Source organism: Cornus florida, unplaced genomic scaffold (assembly GCF_030987335.1).
Source record: "Cornus florida cultivar Cherokee Brave unplaced genomic scaffold, ASM3098733v1 CherokeeBrave_3.0.0_Hap2_Chr05, whole genome shotgun sequence".
NCBI classification, from domain to species: Eukaryota; Viridiplantae; Streptophyta; class Magnoliopsida; order Cornales; family Cornaceae; genus Cornus; species Cornus florida.
The window spans coordinates 77,265,039-77,280,609 of NW_026775575.1; the positions used below are offsets into that span (position 1 = coordinate 77,265,039).

Below are 15,571 nucleotides of genomic sequence, written 5' to 3' on the forward strand. Positions count from 1 at the left end.
GTTGCCCCTGTAGCAACTTCTTCCCCAATTTCGGTATCTTCCTCTGCCACTATTTCTGATACCACTCCTACCACCGATTCGAACGTGACGACTGCCAACCTGATCTCCAGCACTGCAACAGTAAGTCCGAACGTGATCCCTTCTGTCAACAACCTTCCCAGCACTGCTACTGCTACCGCACGGGAAAAGACAAGAGGAAAAAGGCATCAGCCTGAGAGTGCTCTTAGCCCTGATGATGTTCATCTGTCACAAAGGGTTAGACCTTCTAGGCCGAGTGCGTTCGTGCAACCTCTAACCAGGCCTCCTCTGACTAGGCCTCCTACCCCCTCTGGGCAGGCCTTTGCCTCTGGAACGACACCATGGAACCCTCGTTTCATTCGAACAGACGGATCGTCTGTAAAGCCGAACGAGACCATGTTCAAAGATGGCCAGACCGCTATGGCATACTATAGGAGCATGTGGACTCCTAAGGATATTGAGGTAGCCAAGGGTCTATCTCAGAAGGAAATGTTCAGATGGTTCCCCTTATCTGCCATAGAGGTAACTTTTGTCTCTCGGTCAATGAATCTTTACACAGTCTTTACATTTGATTTTTTCTAACCATCTGCTCGGCTTAATCAGTTGTCATGTATATCTTTACAGACCCTGTACGGGATGATAGCCATGCAGAAGCAGGTTGAGCTAGTGAATGCCAAGGTTTGTATGCTCTCTGACAACCTTAGTACAGCGAACAAGGAGAACGATACCTTAGGTGCTCAGAATACCGGGCTGATGGTTCAGCTCAACAAAGTTGAAAAGGATAGGGACTCTTTAAAGAAGGAAACGGACTCTCTTCAGGACGAAAGAAACGCTCTACATCTTGAGAAGAGTGTCTGGCATACCGAGCGAGAATCCCTTAAGGCTGAAAAAGAAGAACTTCTACGCCTTCTGAGTGATGAGCAATCCGTTCGGATGGCCTTTGAGAAAAGGGCTCTAGACGAGCGCAATGCTTTACTCGACACTATCAGTAGGGTAAATGGTGGTATGCTAGCTCTGCACGCTCAGTTTTCCAAGGTTGGGGCCCTTAGATATGCGCAGGGGTTCCGAGAGGGTTATGCCGATCGTGTTCCAAATGAAGGTCAGACCGGTTCTACCCCTGATGAGGTTGATAGAGAGCTGGAGATTGATCCTCCAGGTGTTTATGCCGACCCAGACTCCACCCCCGCTGAGGGCATATTTGATGAGTGCCAAGAGATCGCCTCTTCCAGGATTACTCCTACTCCTTCTACTGCTCAGCCTCTGGACGTTCTTCCTCTGTCCACCGTGACTCCATCCGGCGACGCAGGACAGAGAGGTGGTGGGCGTCGGAGGAGAGGGCTTCAGATGGGGAAGGAAGTAGGTTTATGTGGAGGAATGGGCTTCGGATGGGGAAGGATTGGTAGCATCAGTGGTGTTTGGGTGCTGCGGGATTATGTGGATGCTAGGAGGAGAGAGAAAATGGAGAACAGAGACTCGGAGAGAGACAGAGAGTAGGGAAAGACGAGACAACAAATCTAATTTTTTTTTTTTTGGTTTTTTTTTGGTTTATGAAAATAGCAATGGCAACTCTCAAAACGACGTAGTTTTTAAAAAGGGTAAAATAGTCTTTTAATATTTTTGGCCAAGTCACTAACGGAATGCAACAAAATAATAATTTAGGGAATTTTTTTTGTAATAAAATCATAGTTCAGAGAGTTTTTATAATTCAGGGTTAGTTGCAAAATCCCAATAATTTAAGGTTTTTTTTTTTTTACATTTTACCCTTTTAAGTGATGGTACAAATGACTTTTTACACAAGTTTAAATGAATAAAAATGTCTTCTCTAGTGATGGTAGAATGTATATTTTTCAGCTTGATTGAGTGTGACATCAGTGTTTACCGTCTTGGACGATAACAAAGACTAACTATAAGGGGTGAATTTGTTTTACTAGAGAAGAGGTGAGTGTAATTATCTAAATTAGAGGAATTTTTTTTTATTATTTGCCCAATCTACAGGGAAAATAAGTATAATTTACCAAAAAAATAAATGGTGCGATAATGGGTATATTTATTTTGTAAAAAAGATAAACGAAGTATTATCTTTAGTAGATAAAAAAAATACTAAAAATTCAGTTTTATGTTTGATGATTGTTACATTATATTCCAAAATTTCCAAATGTCAATTGATATTTTTTGTATATACTTTGCAAATATTACGCTTTCAGCTAAATTTTATTATGCATGTAAATATATCATTTACAAATTTTAAAACATGAATGATAACAAATTTATCCAAAATTTTACTTGTAAGGTGAATTTCATCCAAATAGATGTACCGGAACAAACACTGAAATTTTTAAGGATTATAAAATATTATGAAGACATCTAAGAAACCATTTTAACACACGCTCGAGATAGATTGTTTGTTTAGGTTTCATCTGGGAAAAAAAAGAACAAAATTGACTAAGAATAGTTTGGAAGAAATTAGAAAATTTTGAATTCGAAGTTCCATTAAAGATATTTGGACTTATTTTTTGTTAATCTAGCTAAAAAGTTGTCTAAAATATGCTCTTAAGAGAGTTTTTTTTTTTTTTTGGAAGTTAAAGCAATTACGCACACACCCTACCTCCACTGAAATTCAGACCCTCGACCTCCCCTTAAAGGGGAGAAAGGGGTGACATCACTGGGCATTTGGTCCTTTGGTTATCCCATATTAGATGTTCCTTTTAAAAGAGTTTTCTCATGACAGGAGTCATGAGCTCGCCATCAGAAACGAAGTCAGAAATTTGGTTAAGTGTGGCATATTAAGCCTGATTAAATTTTTTTTTCCCGTAAGTGAATCAAAAATAAATGAGAAGAGAAAAAAAAGAAGGTTGCTGCACATAAATTATGCATGAGTGCAGAAAAATGAGTGAGAACTTTGAAGGAAAAAATATGTTTTAATTGTAGAAAGAGAATGCTTAAGTTTTTGAGACAACAAAAAAAAAAAAAATTGAAGAATAAAAAGGAAAAAAATTAAAGTGGTTTTTAGAAATAAATAATTTTATGAGGTAATTTATAAATAATAGGGGGGAATTTTATAAATATTTACAAAATATATGTATAGAATAAAATAAAATTTAACGGACTCATGAACCTAAGGGTGAAGGGATTATTTTATCAAACTTTAGGGAGGGCATTAATCAATTTTTACAAACTATAGGCATAAAAGAAAAAACAAATTCTAGTGGGCCAGCATTGAAAGGGGGACAGCTGCCCCATGGGGCCACATGCTGGCTCCGCCTTGCTGGCCATCTATAATCATTACGTAGTAGATTGAAAGACCAATTAAATATATGATTCATTTGATTTTTTACTTAATTTAAATTAAAAAACTGTGGTTAAATATGAAGAATTTGTGACTTGAGGGGGAACCTTAATCAATATTCAATAAAAAAATGGAAAAACAGTTTTGAAAATTGAGCCAAATATTCAGAACTTGGAAATAATAAATTCCCCAAATTTGACTCAAAGAAAAGGGAAATAAAAATAAAATAAGACTTAAATCGCTGTGCTAAACATGCATTTGCATAACATAGAAAATGACCAATTTTTAGGGGAATCCATATTTAACGCCCATTCAAATTAATCTCATAATAATAACATGGGGAACGAGACCTAAAAATATTAAATGTACTACTATATATATATATATGAATGTATATAATAACTTCAGTATACAACAATATGCACTATGGTTTTTTTTTTTTTTATTTCTTTTATTTTATTTTTTTATTTTTTTTTCGGTATATACACTTTCGTCACTGCACTAAAAAAAATGGAAGTGCCATTGTGTTGTACATGCCAATGGAGTGTGCCATCAAATGTACCTATGAGTGCCATCAAATGTGGGCTGCGGCCCATCTCCATCATAAATTGTTGGAAAATAAAAAATTGTGAGGGTGGTGTATATGATGACCCTTTGAAGAGACGGAGCATTAAGCCTTGGATGGGAATTAAAGAACGTGACTTTTATTTGTTAATATTACGAATAAGAGTATATAATTAAAAACCAATAAGTATTAGATTAATGGGCTCTCTTTTTTCGGCAAATTAATAAGTATTAGATTAATTTCGTTTAATCCCTTTCAACGCTTTGATCTTTCCCATGGGGTGAATCGTGTGATAGAGATATATTATATTATTATATGTTATATATATATAGAGAGAGAGAGAGAACAAAAACCCCATTTGTGATTTGGGGGTCTACAAGATCTGCGTTTTTCCGTAGTGTTTGGACTTTGGAGTCATCTGGCGTGATAGAGAAACAGTTGTGAGGACAACCCAGAAGCTAGCAAGCAACCATGGATTTCATCAGTCAGTTGCAGGGACAGTTTGTTGATTTTTCGAGGACTCTGTATCATGAGGTCAATATTGTCCACAAAGATTTAAATGATCTTCATATGGGTTTGTTTGTTTTGGGTTCTCTTACTGATTTCCGTGCTTTGATTTTGTTTGTTTGAGGTTTTCTGATGATTAGTTTTTGTTGGTTGTGTGAAGGGTTTTTTGGATGAACAATTTTTGCAACTCCAGAAACTGCAAGATGAGAGCAACCCAGATTTTGTTGTCGAAGTGGTGTCTCTCTTCTTTGAAGATTCTGAAAAGCTTCTCAACAATTTGGCCAATGCTCTGTAAGATTATTGTCTCCATCTTCATTGTTTTTGGATTCTCTTTCTTAAATTTATTGTCCTGTGCGGTTAATTTTGGATATATCATGTATAGAGTTACTGGGTTGTTCTTCAATTGTACAGACAACAACAGGTTGTAGATTTTAAACAAGTTGATGCCCATGTCCACCAGTTCAAGGGCAGTAGTTCCAGGTACTTATTTATTTATGTATTTAGTATTTACTGATTTTTTACTCTTGAATTTTCTTTCTCTGAACCAAAAATACCTGATTTGATACTTTGATCCGTGTTCCTAGAGTACTTGTCAATGTTAATCACCCATGAAATTGTTGTAAAAATTCATGTTATTGTTTGTGGGATATATATCCAGATCTGAATGAGGGTTAATTTAGCATTAGATTATATTGCGGCGAAGTTGTATTGGCCAATGGTTCTTTTGTGGGTGTTAGCTCAGCTTTTGTGTTTCTGTGGTTAACAGCATAGGTGCCCAGAGAGTGAAAAATGTGTGCGTCGGCTTCAGGAATTTCTGCGAGGAAAAAAACATTGAAGGGTGAGTTTTGCTTAGAACTCATATGACATATCTCTTTGTTCCATTACCACGTGCAATAAATGGAAATTGTGCAAAATGTGCTACTATTTATCAAAAGAATCATGCACAAATTTATGAATGGAAAACTAGTTTAGGAAAACTTGATATCATAGTCATGTATGATGCGTTTTTACATTGATCGCTGCCTCATTCTCACCATAATTTTGAATGATGCATATGTCCTTGGAGTAGGCCTTGGTTGGTATGAACTCAGCATGTCATCATATTTTATCCAAATTTAGCGTTGAGACTTGAGAGTTGGACTACCTTAAGATGATTATTGCGGTGTATGACACTACCATTAATCTTGATTCAAGCATGATGAGTGATGGTCCTGCTAGAATGAAGTCATACGCACGACATGACAAATTTATATGGTCGTTAAGCTCAACAATGTCTTGATGAACAGTCATTTGAAGTTTGTGACTTCTGATACATAAATGAATTTCATGCTTGATATAATAGTTTTGGAAGTAGAATGTCATCCTATTTTTTAAGGAAAAAAATATTTTACCTTCCATTTAGGGTTTTAGATGGTTAACAAATTTTTCAATGCCAAGCATTTTAGCCTTCTGAATGAAGGCAAAAGTTTTTCCAACATTTAGTAGCAAGGTTTTTCTAAAGTGGTATCAGGTTCATACTCATATAAACGTCAAAGATTGACAGTAGTGAGCTCTTAAAATTTATTTGATTATTGTCATTGTGGGAATGGACTATTAATTAGCTAATTTTTTTGATAAAAAGATAACTTTTAGTCTGTTTTTCTGTGGGTTTGTTCAAAATATTCATATTGATTCAAAAATATGTTGAAGTAAACCTAGTGTATAATCCACTCTTTCTACTAATGTGGTCATAAGTTGCCCTTACTACTAATGTGGTCACAGCATTTCCCATCCAATTGTATGAGCTATGATGTCATATGTGACTCCACCTAGTGTGGTTTTGTGGTATTCTATTCTACATTAATCTAACCACGGTAAAATTGTCATGATTGTAATGGTCACACCATATTGTGATGCTTGATGGCTAGATAATTTTTGCTGCAGGTGTGTGAAATGCCTGCAACAACTAAAAAATGAATACTGTCAACTGAAGACCAGGCTCGAAACTCTGTTCAGGGTAAGTTTCATGGTCTGACTTTTATAACCCCTTATTCTATTGGGATCCTTTAGATACACCAACAGGATCTGCCCGCTGAACTACATATATTTCTGTTCAAAGATAGGCCTGTCATTCTCTGGCCTTTTAGAACCCTACTTTTTGTTTGAGCATCCGATATATATCTCGTGGAACAGATATGTCAAAGGAGCATTTCTTTTGTTTTTCGTGTTTTTTCTCCTTGGTTACTCAAGACATCTGTGTTTATTCAAATTCCATTGTCCGTTGAGCAATAGAACATTAGCCTTTTTGTCTAACCTTCTCTCTCTCTCTGTGTTTATTGTAGCTGGAGCAACAAATCTCAGCAGCTGGAGGGTCAGTTCCTATGGCATAAAAAGTACTAGTTTCATTACCTACTTACCAAAGTAAAGAAATTTGTGAAGGGTTTATGTTACGAACTTCTATTTTTGTAGTCAATCAAGCTGCTGTTGAGTTGCGAGTACTGTTAGTTGTAGATCTAAAGCTTGTAAGAAAATAGAGAAGTGGTGTGAACAAACGTTTGTACCTCTTATGCTCCATCATTACTCATTTTCGACATTGAAAGCATATAATTTTATTTGCTGTTCTATAATTTGATTTTTGGACATTTCTTTTAATTTGTTCAGGAGGGATAGCTTTCTTCCTTTGTGTTCATAGGGGGGAATTTTTTCATGGTCTCAATACAGGATGTCGGGTATTACTTTGTAGTCTAGTTAGTAAAACGCCCAGTTTTCCGTGCGTGTATGTCCATGTTCAAGTCCCTCTCTCCCTAGTTTGCCAGGGAAAATACATATATACACACAGCATGGTCTGGTTACGTGACTTGAGGTTCAACCAGAGCACCAAGAAATAGCACATGCCCACAATTCGGAGATGCTTACTCAAAACCTGCACCATTATCACATACATACATCAACCATTGCAAGGCATCAAAGGGCCTTGAGATTTTCGGCCCAATAACTCGGCGCACGGTATCGGTATGTATAGCACCACTTTTACTACTTCCCTACTTTCACCTTCACATTAAAAGGTGAGCGTAAACTTTTACACGAATCCAACCCGAGTCCAAACTCATTTTTACAATTACAGGGCTTGGGTTGAAAAATACTTGTGATTTAAATTATTAATGCAATACTTTTATAATCGACAATGCAATCATTACGTATTGATGGTAACTTGATAGTTAGGTCACTTGAAACAGTTCTAACTTACAAACATGGTTTGTTATATCGGCTGATACGCGATGTACCAGTCTATTCGTAACTATTTTTTAAAGATTCTATATTATTATATACCTTCAAGAACCAATTTACACGCAACTATGAAACGTACTTGCAAGCGTTAAATTGATGCAGTAACATGGTGGGTCAGTCAATTTAGTAGATGAATAGACAAATGCACAGGTAACATGTAGGAGAAGTACTCAAAATAGAATGTACCAAAAAAGAAGGGACTCCTTGGTTGGATGAAAGAGACAGCACAGCAGAGCTACATAAATACATAATACATTCATATTCATTCTCACCGTAGAAGTAGAAATGCCAATACAATCCAAAATACTGAGCTCTAGCCATTGCCGTAGCCATAATGGTGACCCATTCAATCGCACATGCCAAATGATGAGTAGTAGGTATTTGGGTTGTTGAGATTGGTGCAATCTACACACATTTCCATGCAATTCATCTCCACGTGGGCCCTTTTATATAGGATGAAGCTGTTATGGTGGTGGTGGTGGTGGTGGTGGTATGGGAGGAATTTTGAAAATTGGGTTGACGAGACTGTGGGAAGCGATGGTTGGAAGAATATCATTTATGCTTTGAAGTATTTTTAAGTTTGACATCATGCAATGAACGTTTTACATTAATGCAATGAACGTTTTACATTTTACAGTATAAACAATAATAATAATAATAATAAAATTTAACAAATCAATACAGGAATGCTGGCGGTGATTCGTATGAGAGAATGATGGTGCTGATGGTGTTAGAGAAATTTTGAGATCGAATTGGATTAGGGAGATCGTCTGAAGAGATGGTCGGAGGAATATAATTTATAATTTGAAATATTTTTAAGTTTGGACATCATGCAGTAAACATTTTATATTAACGTATCAAACGTTTTACATTAGTGCGGTGAATGTTTTACATTCTACAATATTGTATTTTAAAAAAAAAATCAATATAGGTGATACATTTTACATTAATGCGGTGAATATTTTACCTTCTCCAATATTGAAATTTTTTTAAAAAAATCAATTTTGACTCAAAGGATGGAAATTGATGGTTTGGTAATTACTTTTACCTAAGTTGTTTGAGTATTGCTATTTTCAACAGACAAATTTTACCTAATTTAGACCTGACGGATGATGTGGCGATATATTAGTTTAGTTTTTGTAACAAATTGAAAACCTAATATTTTGAGGATAAAAATACCCTCAAGTACCCCTTTCCCTCTCTAGCATTGTTCATCTTTCCTTTTTATGTCTAAATCGATAATGGTAATGCTGAAGATATATGATGAATATAAGATGTTGCTCTAATGAAGTTTCCTTATTACTGCCACCATCATGATGTGTACAGTCTTTCCTGTGATTATAATATTTCTCATATATATATATATATATATATATATATATATATCACCGTATCGAAACGTTGGAGTAGAAAAATAGGCTATTGGCATAGTTGTTTGAAAAAATATTTTATAAATATTAGAATTTCAAAAAATATATATAAAGAGGATTAACATACACAAAAAAAAAAGATGTAGAAGATAAAGAAGGAAATTAATTAATCATATAGAGAGAAAAAGGTGAAGTCGACCTTGAAGAAAATGACTAAAAGAGTATTTTTGTTTTAAAAAAACTTACTGTATTTAATATGTAATCGGCATTTTGTAGGGGTTTTTTTTGTCGCCAAAAATATCATTTTCCAAGTTGTTTTATGTGACGTTATTTTTAACAAGTAGTATTTAAATTGGTAATTATAGTTTCCTAAGTTGTTTTAAATTAAATTAACCCATTAAAAATCAATCAAAACACAATTAAATTAATTTTAGTGAATCCTCAAAGGACAATACTTGTCTATTCGTGAATAAATGATCTCTATTCACAACTAATTTGATTCAATCACAAATACACATATTATTTATAATTTTAAATCAAAAAAGTAATATATAAGAAAATTACATAATATTTTTCTTATTTGTTTCTGTCTTTGTACGTGTACATTTATAATTAGAGCATACCAACAAGAAGCCCAATAAATTTCCCTCAAACATTTCACCTCCACCCACAGCCGCTTTAAAGTATCTTTCTTCTGTGTTGTTCAATAACAAATAAATGAGACGTATCATTTTTGCTCACGTGGCGTTGACTGATTACGTGGCAAGTCAATACGATCGGTGAAATTGATTTTTCGCCTCAGTCTAAACACCCCAAAACAAATAAAAATCCACGGTTTTGCATGTTTGCTTGTTATCTGGGCAGCAAAGCAACCGTATGATCACGTGGTGGCAGCAAGCAACCGTATGGTCACGTGGTCCTCGTCCGATTAACCTCAAGGCCCGAATATAATGAGCTGGCAACCTCAACCTCAGCTTCGTCCTTCCACGTAGACTCGAAATGCCGTTTAATCTCCCGAACCTAATCCCGATAAAGAAACAAAAACTTTTATTAGTAGTATTAATCAAAATTAAAAACAAAAATACAAGTACTACTAATTGAAATATATCAAACGAGCACTCCATCGACTCCATGTAGTTGCAGAGAAGAGAGAGAGTAACAGAAGCGTCCAGAAGAAGAAGAACAAAGATCAACGAAAGTGTTGTTGCTTCCAGCACAAGCGTCGTCACTTTTTCTCTCTAGAACAACACACTTTCTCTCACTATATATATATATATTATATATTGTATTTCTCTTGAACTTGCTTTCTCCATTAAAGCATTCACGCCCATTTCCACGAGAAATCTGTATTTCGGTTCCTCTCACGGAAAAGCACCGCAAAAAGCTCAATCTCTCTCTCCTATATAAACCCACCCTATATTAATCTCAATTTCCAATTACACTTGTATTGGATGATACACTGATGATGAAGAAGGTGTTCAGAGACAGAGCAATGTCAATGTGGCTATTAGGTTTGATTCATTTGCTCTCTCTTCTCCATTGTAGTTTATTCACATTCGCTATATTGGACCCTCTCGATTTCTTGGCATTGCAATCCATTAAAAAAGCCCTAGACGACTTGCCTGGCTCCAACTACCTCTCGTCGTGGGACTTCACGTCCGACCCCTGTAACTTCGCCGGAGTCTATTGCGACGGCGACAAGGTGATCGCGTTGAATCTCGGTGATCCGAGGGCCGGTGCTCCTGGTCTGACAGGCAGGCTCGATCCCGCCATCGGTAAACTCTCCGCTCTCGCCGAATTCACCGTCGTACCAGGTCGCATCTTCGGTGCTCTGCCCTCGACTTTCTCTCAACTGAAAAACCTCCGGTTTCTAGCCGTAAGCCGGAATTTTATCTCCGGCGATATTCCGGCAACTCTAGGTGAGCTTCGGGGACTGCAAACTCTCGACCTCAGCTACAATCAGTTCACCGGAAGTATTCCGTGGTCGATCGGAAGTATGCCTGCGTTGTCCAACGTCATTCTCTGTCACAATCGTCTCTCCGGTTCCGTCCCTCTGTTTGTGTCCAAAACCTTAACCCGGCTCGACCTCAAGCACAACGATCTCTCCGGTGCTTTCTCGCCGACTTCACTCCCTCCTTCGCTTCAATACCTTTCTCTCTCCTGGAACCGGTTCAGTGGTCCAGTGGACCGGCTCCTAACCCGGCTCAACCGGTTGAACTACCTAGACCTAAGCTTGAATCGGTTCACCGGCAAAATTCCGAACAGCGTGTTCTCCTTTCCGATCACAAACCTTCAGTTACAGAGAAATTTGTTTTCCGGTCTGGTGGAACCGGCTGATCAGGTGACGATCACAACCGTTGATCTAAGCTACAACAGGCTGTCCGGTCAAATATCGCCAAAGTTGTCGACCGTACATAATCTTTACCTGAATAGTAACCGGTTCACGGGTCAGGTACCGGGAAGTTTCGTGGACCGGTTATTGGACGCTAATATACAGACTCTATATCTACAGCATAACTTTCTTACGGGGATCGAGATCAATCCGGCGGCTGAGATTCCTCCAAGCAGTTCGTTGTGTTTACAGTACAATTGCTTGGTCCCACCAATACAGACTGCGTGTCCACTGAGGGATGGAAACCAGAAGACAAGGCCTACTTCGCAGTGCATGAAATGGAAGGGGTAAAATGGGAAATTCATGCTACATCAAGGGCACCATACGAAGCAAAAAGATAAATATGGTGGAGGGTTTTTTTGTCTGAGGTTCTTGGATTCATTTATTTATTTTTTAGTGATAATGTGTAAAAGTCACAAATGAAATGATTGTTGGTGCATATTTTGATGTGTAATGAAGTAATTTTTGGGTGGTTTATATTTTCTAGCGCAAGTCCCAAAAAGTGAAATAAAATGTTACTTGTATACTGTAGTATACGTTTGCTGTTTATACAAGCATTACAAAAACTTCAAGAATTAATGGCTTATGTGTTTCTTTGGTTTTTACTTTAAGAGTGCCTCTAGGGATATAGCGGTGTTAGTAGGGATCCGGAGATAAGTCTTTGAGATTTTATTTTCAAATCACACTTTCAACTTAAATAATGTGTATGTTATGAAGCCAATATATCAAAAATAAATAAATAGGGGTATGCGATGTTTGTAGAGATCCGAAGATAAATCTTTGAAATCTTATTTTCAAATCGCACTTTTAATTCAAATAGTGTATATGTTATGAGGTTGATATACCAAAATTTTTTAAAAAAAAGTAAAATAAAATGTTACTCGTATAATATAGTATAGGTTTGCTGTTTATATAAGCATCACAAAAACTTCAAGAATTAATGGCTTATGTGTTTCTTTGGTTTTTACTTTAAGAGTGCCTCTAGGGATATAGCGGTGTTAGTAGGGATCCGGAGATAAGTCTTTGAGATTTTATTTTCAAATCACACTTTCAACTTAAATAATGTGTATGTTATGAAGCCAATATATCAAAAATAAATAAATAGGGGTATGAGTTATTTTATAAATTCATCATTTATTTCATCCACATGAAACAATGATTGTGAGTTCTTTTCTTGTTCCCAATTCACTAGTAGGCATTAAAGAATTGGTTTATAAATGTGATACACTTGATTGAAATTTTTTTTTTTTTTTCTGTAATCTTTTCTTTTTAATTGGTATTATATATTATATTTGAAAATTAAGAAAAATAAAAGGACATTATATAGTATGATCTTCATTAGTCAAGGAGTGTTAAGAGGGTGCCAAAAGAATAGACTTGACATACAAGACATAACGTCAATTGGCACTTCGTATTATTTGTCTTCGTATTCAAATTTACATATATTACCACTTTAGTAAATAAAATTGCACGATCAAGTTAGAGCTAGTCCAGTGCAAGATGTTCTTGTCATTGCAAAATGGCATTGGTGATGGGCTAAGGCTTTGTTTGTCTTGTGCAATATAATCGTTTTAAAATCCAAATTGCATGATCCATAAAAACCAAATGATGTCCCTTCTACTAATTGTCATTTGTAAATTAATTCTGATAAAGGTTGAATTCAATCTCAAGTATTGTTTCTACAAAAATTGCTAACAGTAACAGCCTGGCTCTTTTGTACAAGTCTTTTTCATTATCACGATCATGTGCAGAACAACCACCGATCGTATATTAATCTTGGGACCATCTAAAATAGTGTGTGACTATCACTCGTCACAAACTTGGACATTTATTTACTCTTCCATGCCAAATCATGTGTTTAAACCTAACCAATTCTATATCTTTGAAAATAACACTTGCGTAAATAATAAGAAAGTCACAAATGACACTCACTCTTCTTCTGATATACACACACACACATATATATATACACACACACATACACATAAGGACATTAGAGTTTTGATGATGGGGGTTGGAGGGAATGAAGTTGGGGGCACATGCATGGACTACTACTGCAACAACAACAACAGGTCCAACCAATAGGTTCAAGACACTTTGTTTGTACTCACTGTTTTAACTTTCATAATGGAGTAGTTGCCTAGTTGGGGTATTCTTCTTGGCACCTGCCAATGTCTGGAATTTAAAATTTAAGACTTACCCTAAATTTTCTTCTTAAAAAAGTATTTTTTATTTTATTTTATTTAAAAATTTTGTTATAAAACTTTAACTGTGTTTGAGGTTCACATTGTGTGCTACTTAGTGTAATGAATTTTTTTTTTTTAGAGGTGATGATGTAAACACTCGCCGTTTAGTTGATAATTAACTTGATAAATAACGTTTGATTTTTCCTTTTGATAAAGTTTAAAGTCATATGTAAATTAGAACGACGGTTCAAATACTCGCACCTCAAACAATTCCTCTTCTGTATTCTGAATTCATACAAATTATTTTCACAAGAGTGTCATTGCACAGAATTTAAATGAATATGAGAATACATGAAATGTAATTATGATATGTGATGATGAGGTGAAATATTTTTTCCACAATTAGGGGCATTATGATTCTATGTGTAGGATTTACTTCTCATAAATTTTTGTGAACCCACAGAAGTGGTGGCCCTCATTGATTGTGTTCCTCCATCATAACAAATTAAGGGACCCTTTATTATTCTATGTTTAATAATTAACATCTTCTTTCCAGGGCTCAATATTTTTCTCTCTTCACGTGTATGGATGTGGACTACTTTTCCTTTTAGGTAAATAAGATAATGTAGAGTTGTTGAAAGAGTTGAATTGCTAATTGAATGTGGATTGTTTAGAGAATTAAGCAACTGCTACGTGGTTGAGCGAATATATTAATGTCTAAATAATTTGTCTGTAGCTTGGTCATAGCCTTTTTGTACATGAATGCTCCTTTTGGTTGGAGTAATAAAAAAATAGAGGAAGGGTAGAGATGGATGAGAGATTTTTTTTATTATTATTATTATTTTTTGTTGGAATTCAAAAGAAGAGAGATTTTATATATATTTTTACTAATATACCCTCGTTATATAAAAATTATAAAAAAGAAATGTTCTTTATAGAAAGGATAAAATTGGTGTTATATAGATTTGGGTAGTTACTCTTTCTTCCCCTCCTCTCTTCCACTCAAATTTGAACCCATAAAAAAACTTAAAACAATGAGAGATGAAGCATTGTTTCCTCCGTCTCTTCTCTTCATTTCAACCAAAAATGATAAGCCTTATCCATCCCTCGTCAATGTATCCCTCCAATCAAACATGACATAATACTAATTGTATAAAACGTGTAATTACAACTAAAATACAAATTGGATCCAAAAATTTATATATAAAAACAAAAGACGCATCAAAACTATGAGTTGTAATAGCTAATCTACCAATTGGCCACATCCAACTAAATTAACTAAGCATGTAACTCCTCATTTGGGTGTCGGGGCAACCATATGTGTATTGACTTTTTCCTCATCTGTATTATTATTATTATTTTTATTTTTAACCTTCCTCATCCGTATTCGAGTTGGGTTCGGTAGTGAAAAGAGGGAAAATCGTGATCTGATGTACATATCATGAGATTAACTCTCCCCAACTTTTGCATTGATAAATATTTAATGGTTGAGGATGTACTTTCAAAATAAGAATGACGTGATAATAACTAAACTAACCAGCATGTAGCAGAAATTATTCATAGCACAAAATTAACCACCAACTTATTACAGTTTCAAGCAAATGAAATCCTTGAAGATTGTTATAAGGTGATGCCTATAAGGAAGGCTTTAAGGCCAAAAAGGAATTTAGAACCTCACATTTCAAATCATCTGTAAGAGGGCTTTGATTGTGTATCTTTCATGGTTTTATTATCTATATATATATATATATGTTTAAATCAACTAACATTAGAGGGAGATCATAAAGAGCATATGCAAATGGAGAGAAAAAAGTATAAATGGGTTTGATTGGAACAAATGAACGCAAAAGCCATTTTATAAAAAAGATGGGTTATCAGTTATCACGGCTATATTAGAGGCTATTTTTGAAATTAATAAAAAAATATCAAACATGTGCATCACATTACAGACAGAAAGTGATCGGAGATGAATGCAAGGGG

The 15,571-nt window shown here is 35.5% G+C and overlaps 2 protein-coding genes across 2 annotated transcripts; both read left to right on the forward strand.

Moving 5' to 3' along the window:
* The first annotated feature begins 4,183 nt into the window (after nucleotides 1-4,183).
* On the forward strand, nucleotides 4,184-6,982 carry LOC132306953 (histidine-containing phosphotransfer protein 1-like). The gene is made up of 6 exons (XM_059804564.1): nucleotides 4,184-4,403; nucleotides 4,537-4,667; nucleotides 4,788-4,856; nucleotides 5,143-5,214; nucleotides 6,300-6,372; nucleotides 6,698-6,982. The coding sequence occupies exons 1-6, from the start codon at nucleotides 4,341-4,343 to the stop codon at nucleotides 6,743-6,745; spliced, it is 456 nt and encodes a 151-aa protein (XP_059660547.1). The 5' UTR covers nucleotides 4,184-4,340; the 3' UTR covers nucleotides 6,746-6,982.
* Nucleotides 6,983-10,143: 3,161 nt separating this feature from the next.
* Nucleotides 10,144-11,882, forward strand: LOC132306954 (LRR receptor-like serine/threonine-protein kinase GSO2). Its single transcript, XM_059804566.1, has one exon. It carries the CDS (start codon nucleotides 10,476-10,478, stop codon nucleotides 11,694-11,696), a length of 1,221 nt encoding a protein of 406 aa, XP_059660549.1. The 5' UTR covers nucleotides 10,144-10,475; the 3' UTR covers nucleotides 11,697-11,882.
* Nucleotides 11,883-15,571: the final 3,689 nt, after the last annotated feature.

What these genes read in the sequence shown, in the direction of transcription:
- LOC132306953 (XM_059804564.1), top strand. Translation starts at nt 4,341, where the DNA reads ATGGATTTCATCAGTCAGTTGCAGGGACAGTTTGTTGATTTTTCGAGG. An exon ending in AACAATTTGGCCAATGCTCT is followed by an intron (nt 4,668 to 4,787) that starts GTAAGATTATTG and finishes TCAATTGTACAG; the next exon opens with ACAACAACAGGTTGTAGATT. An exon ending in GAGGAAAAAAACATTGAAGG is followed by an intron (nt 5,215 to 6,299) that starts GTGAGTTTTGCT and finishes TTTTTGCTGCAG; the next exon opens with GTGTGTGAAATGCCTGCAAC.
- LOC132306954 (XM_059804566.1), top strand. Translation starts at nt 10,476, where the DNA reads ATGATGAAGAAGGTGTTCAGAGACAGAGCAATGTCAATGTGGCTATTA.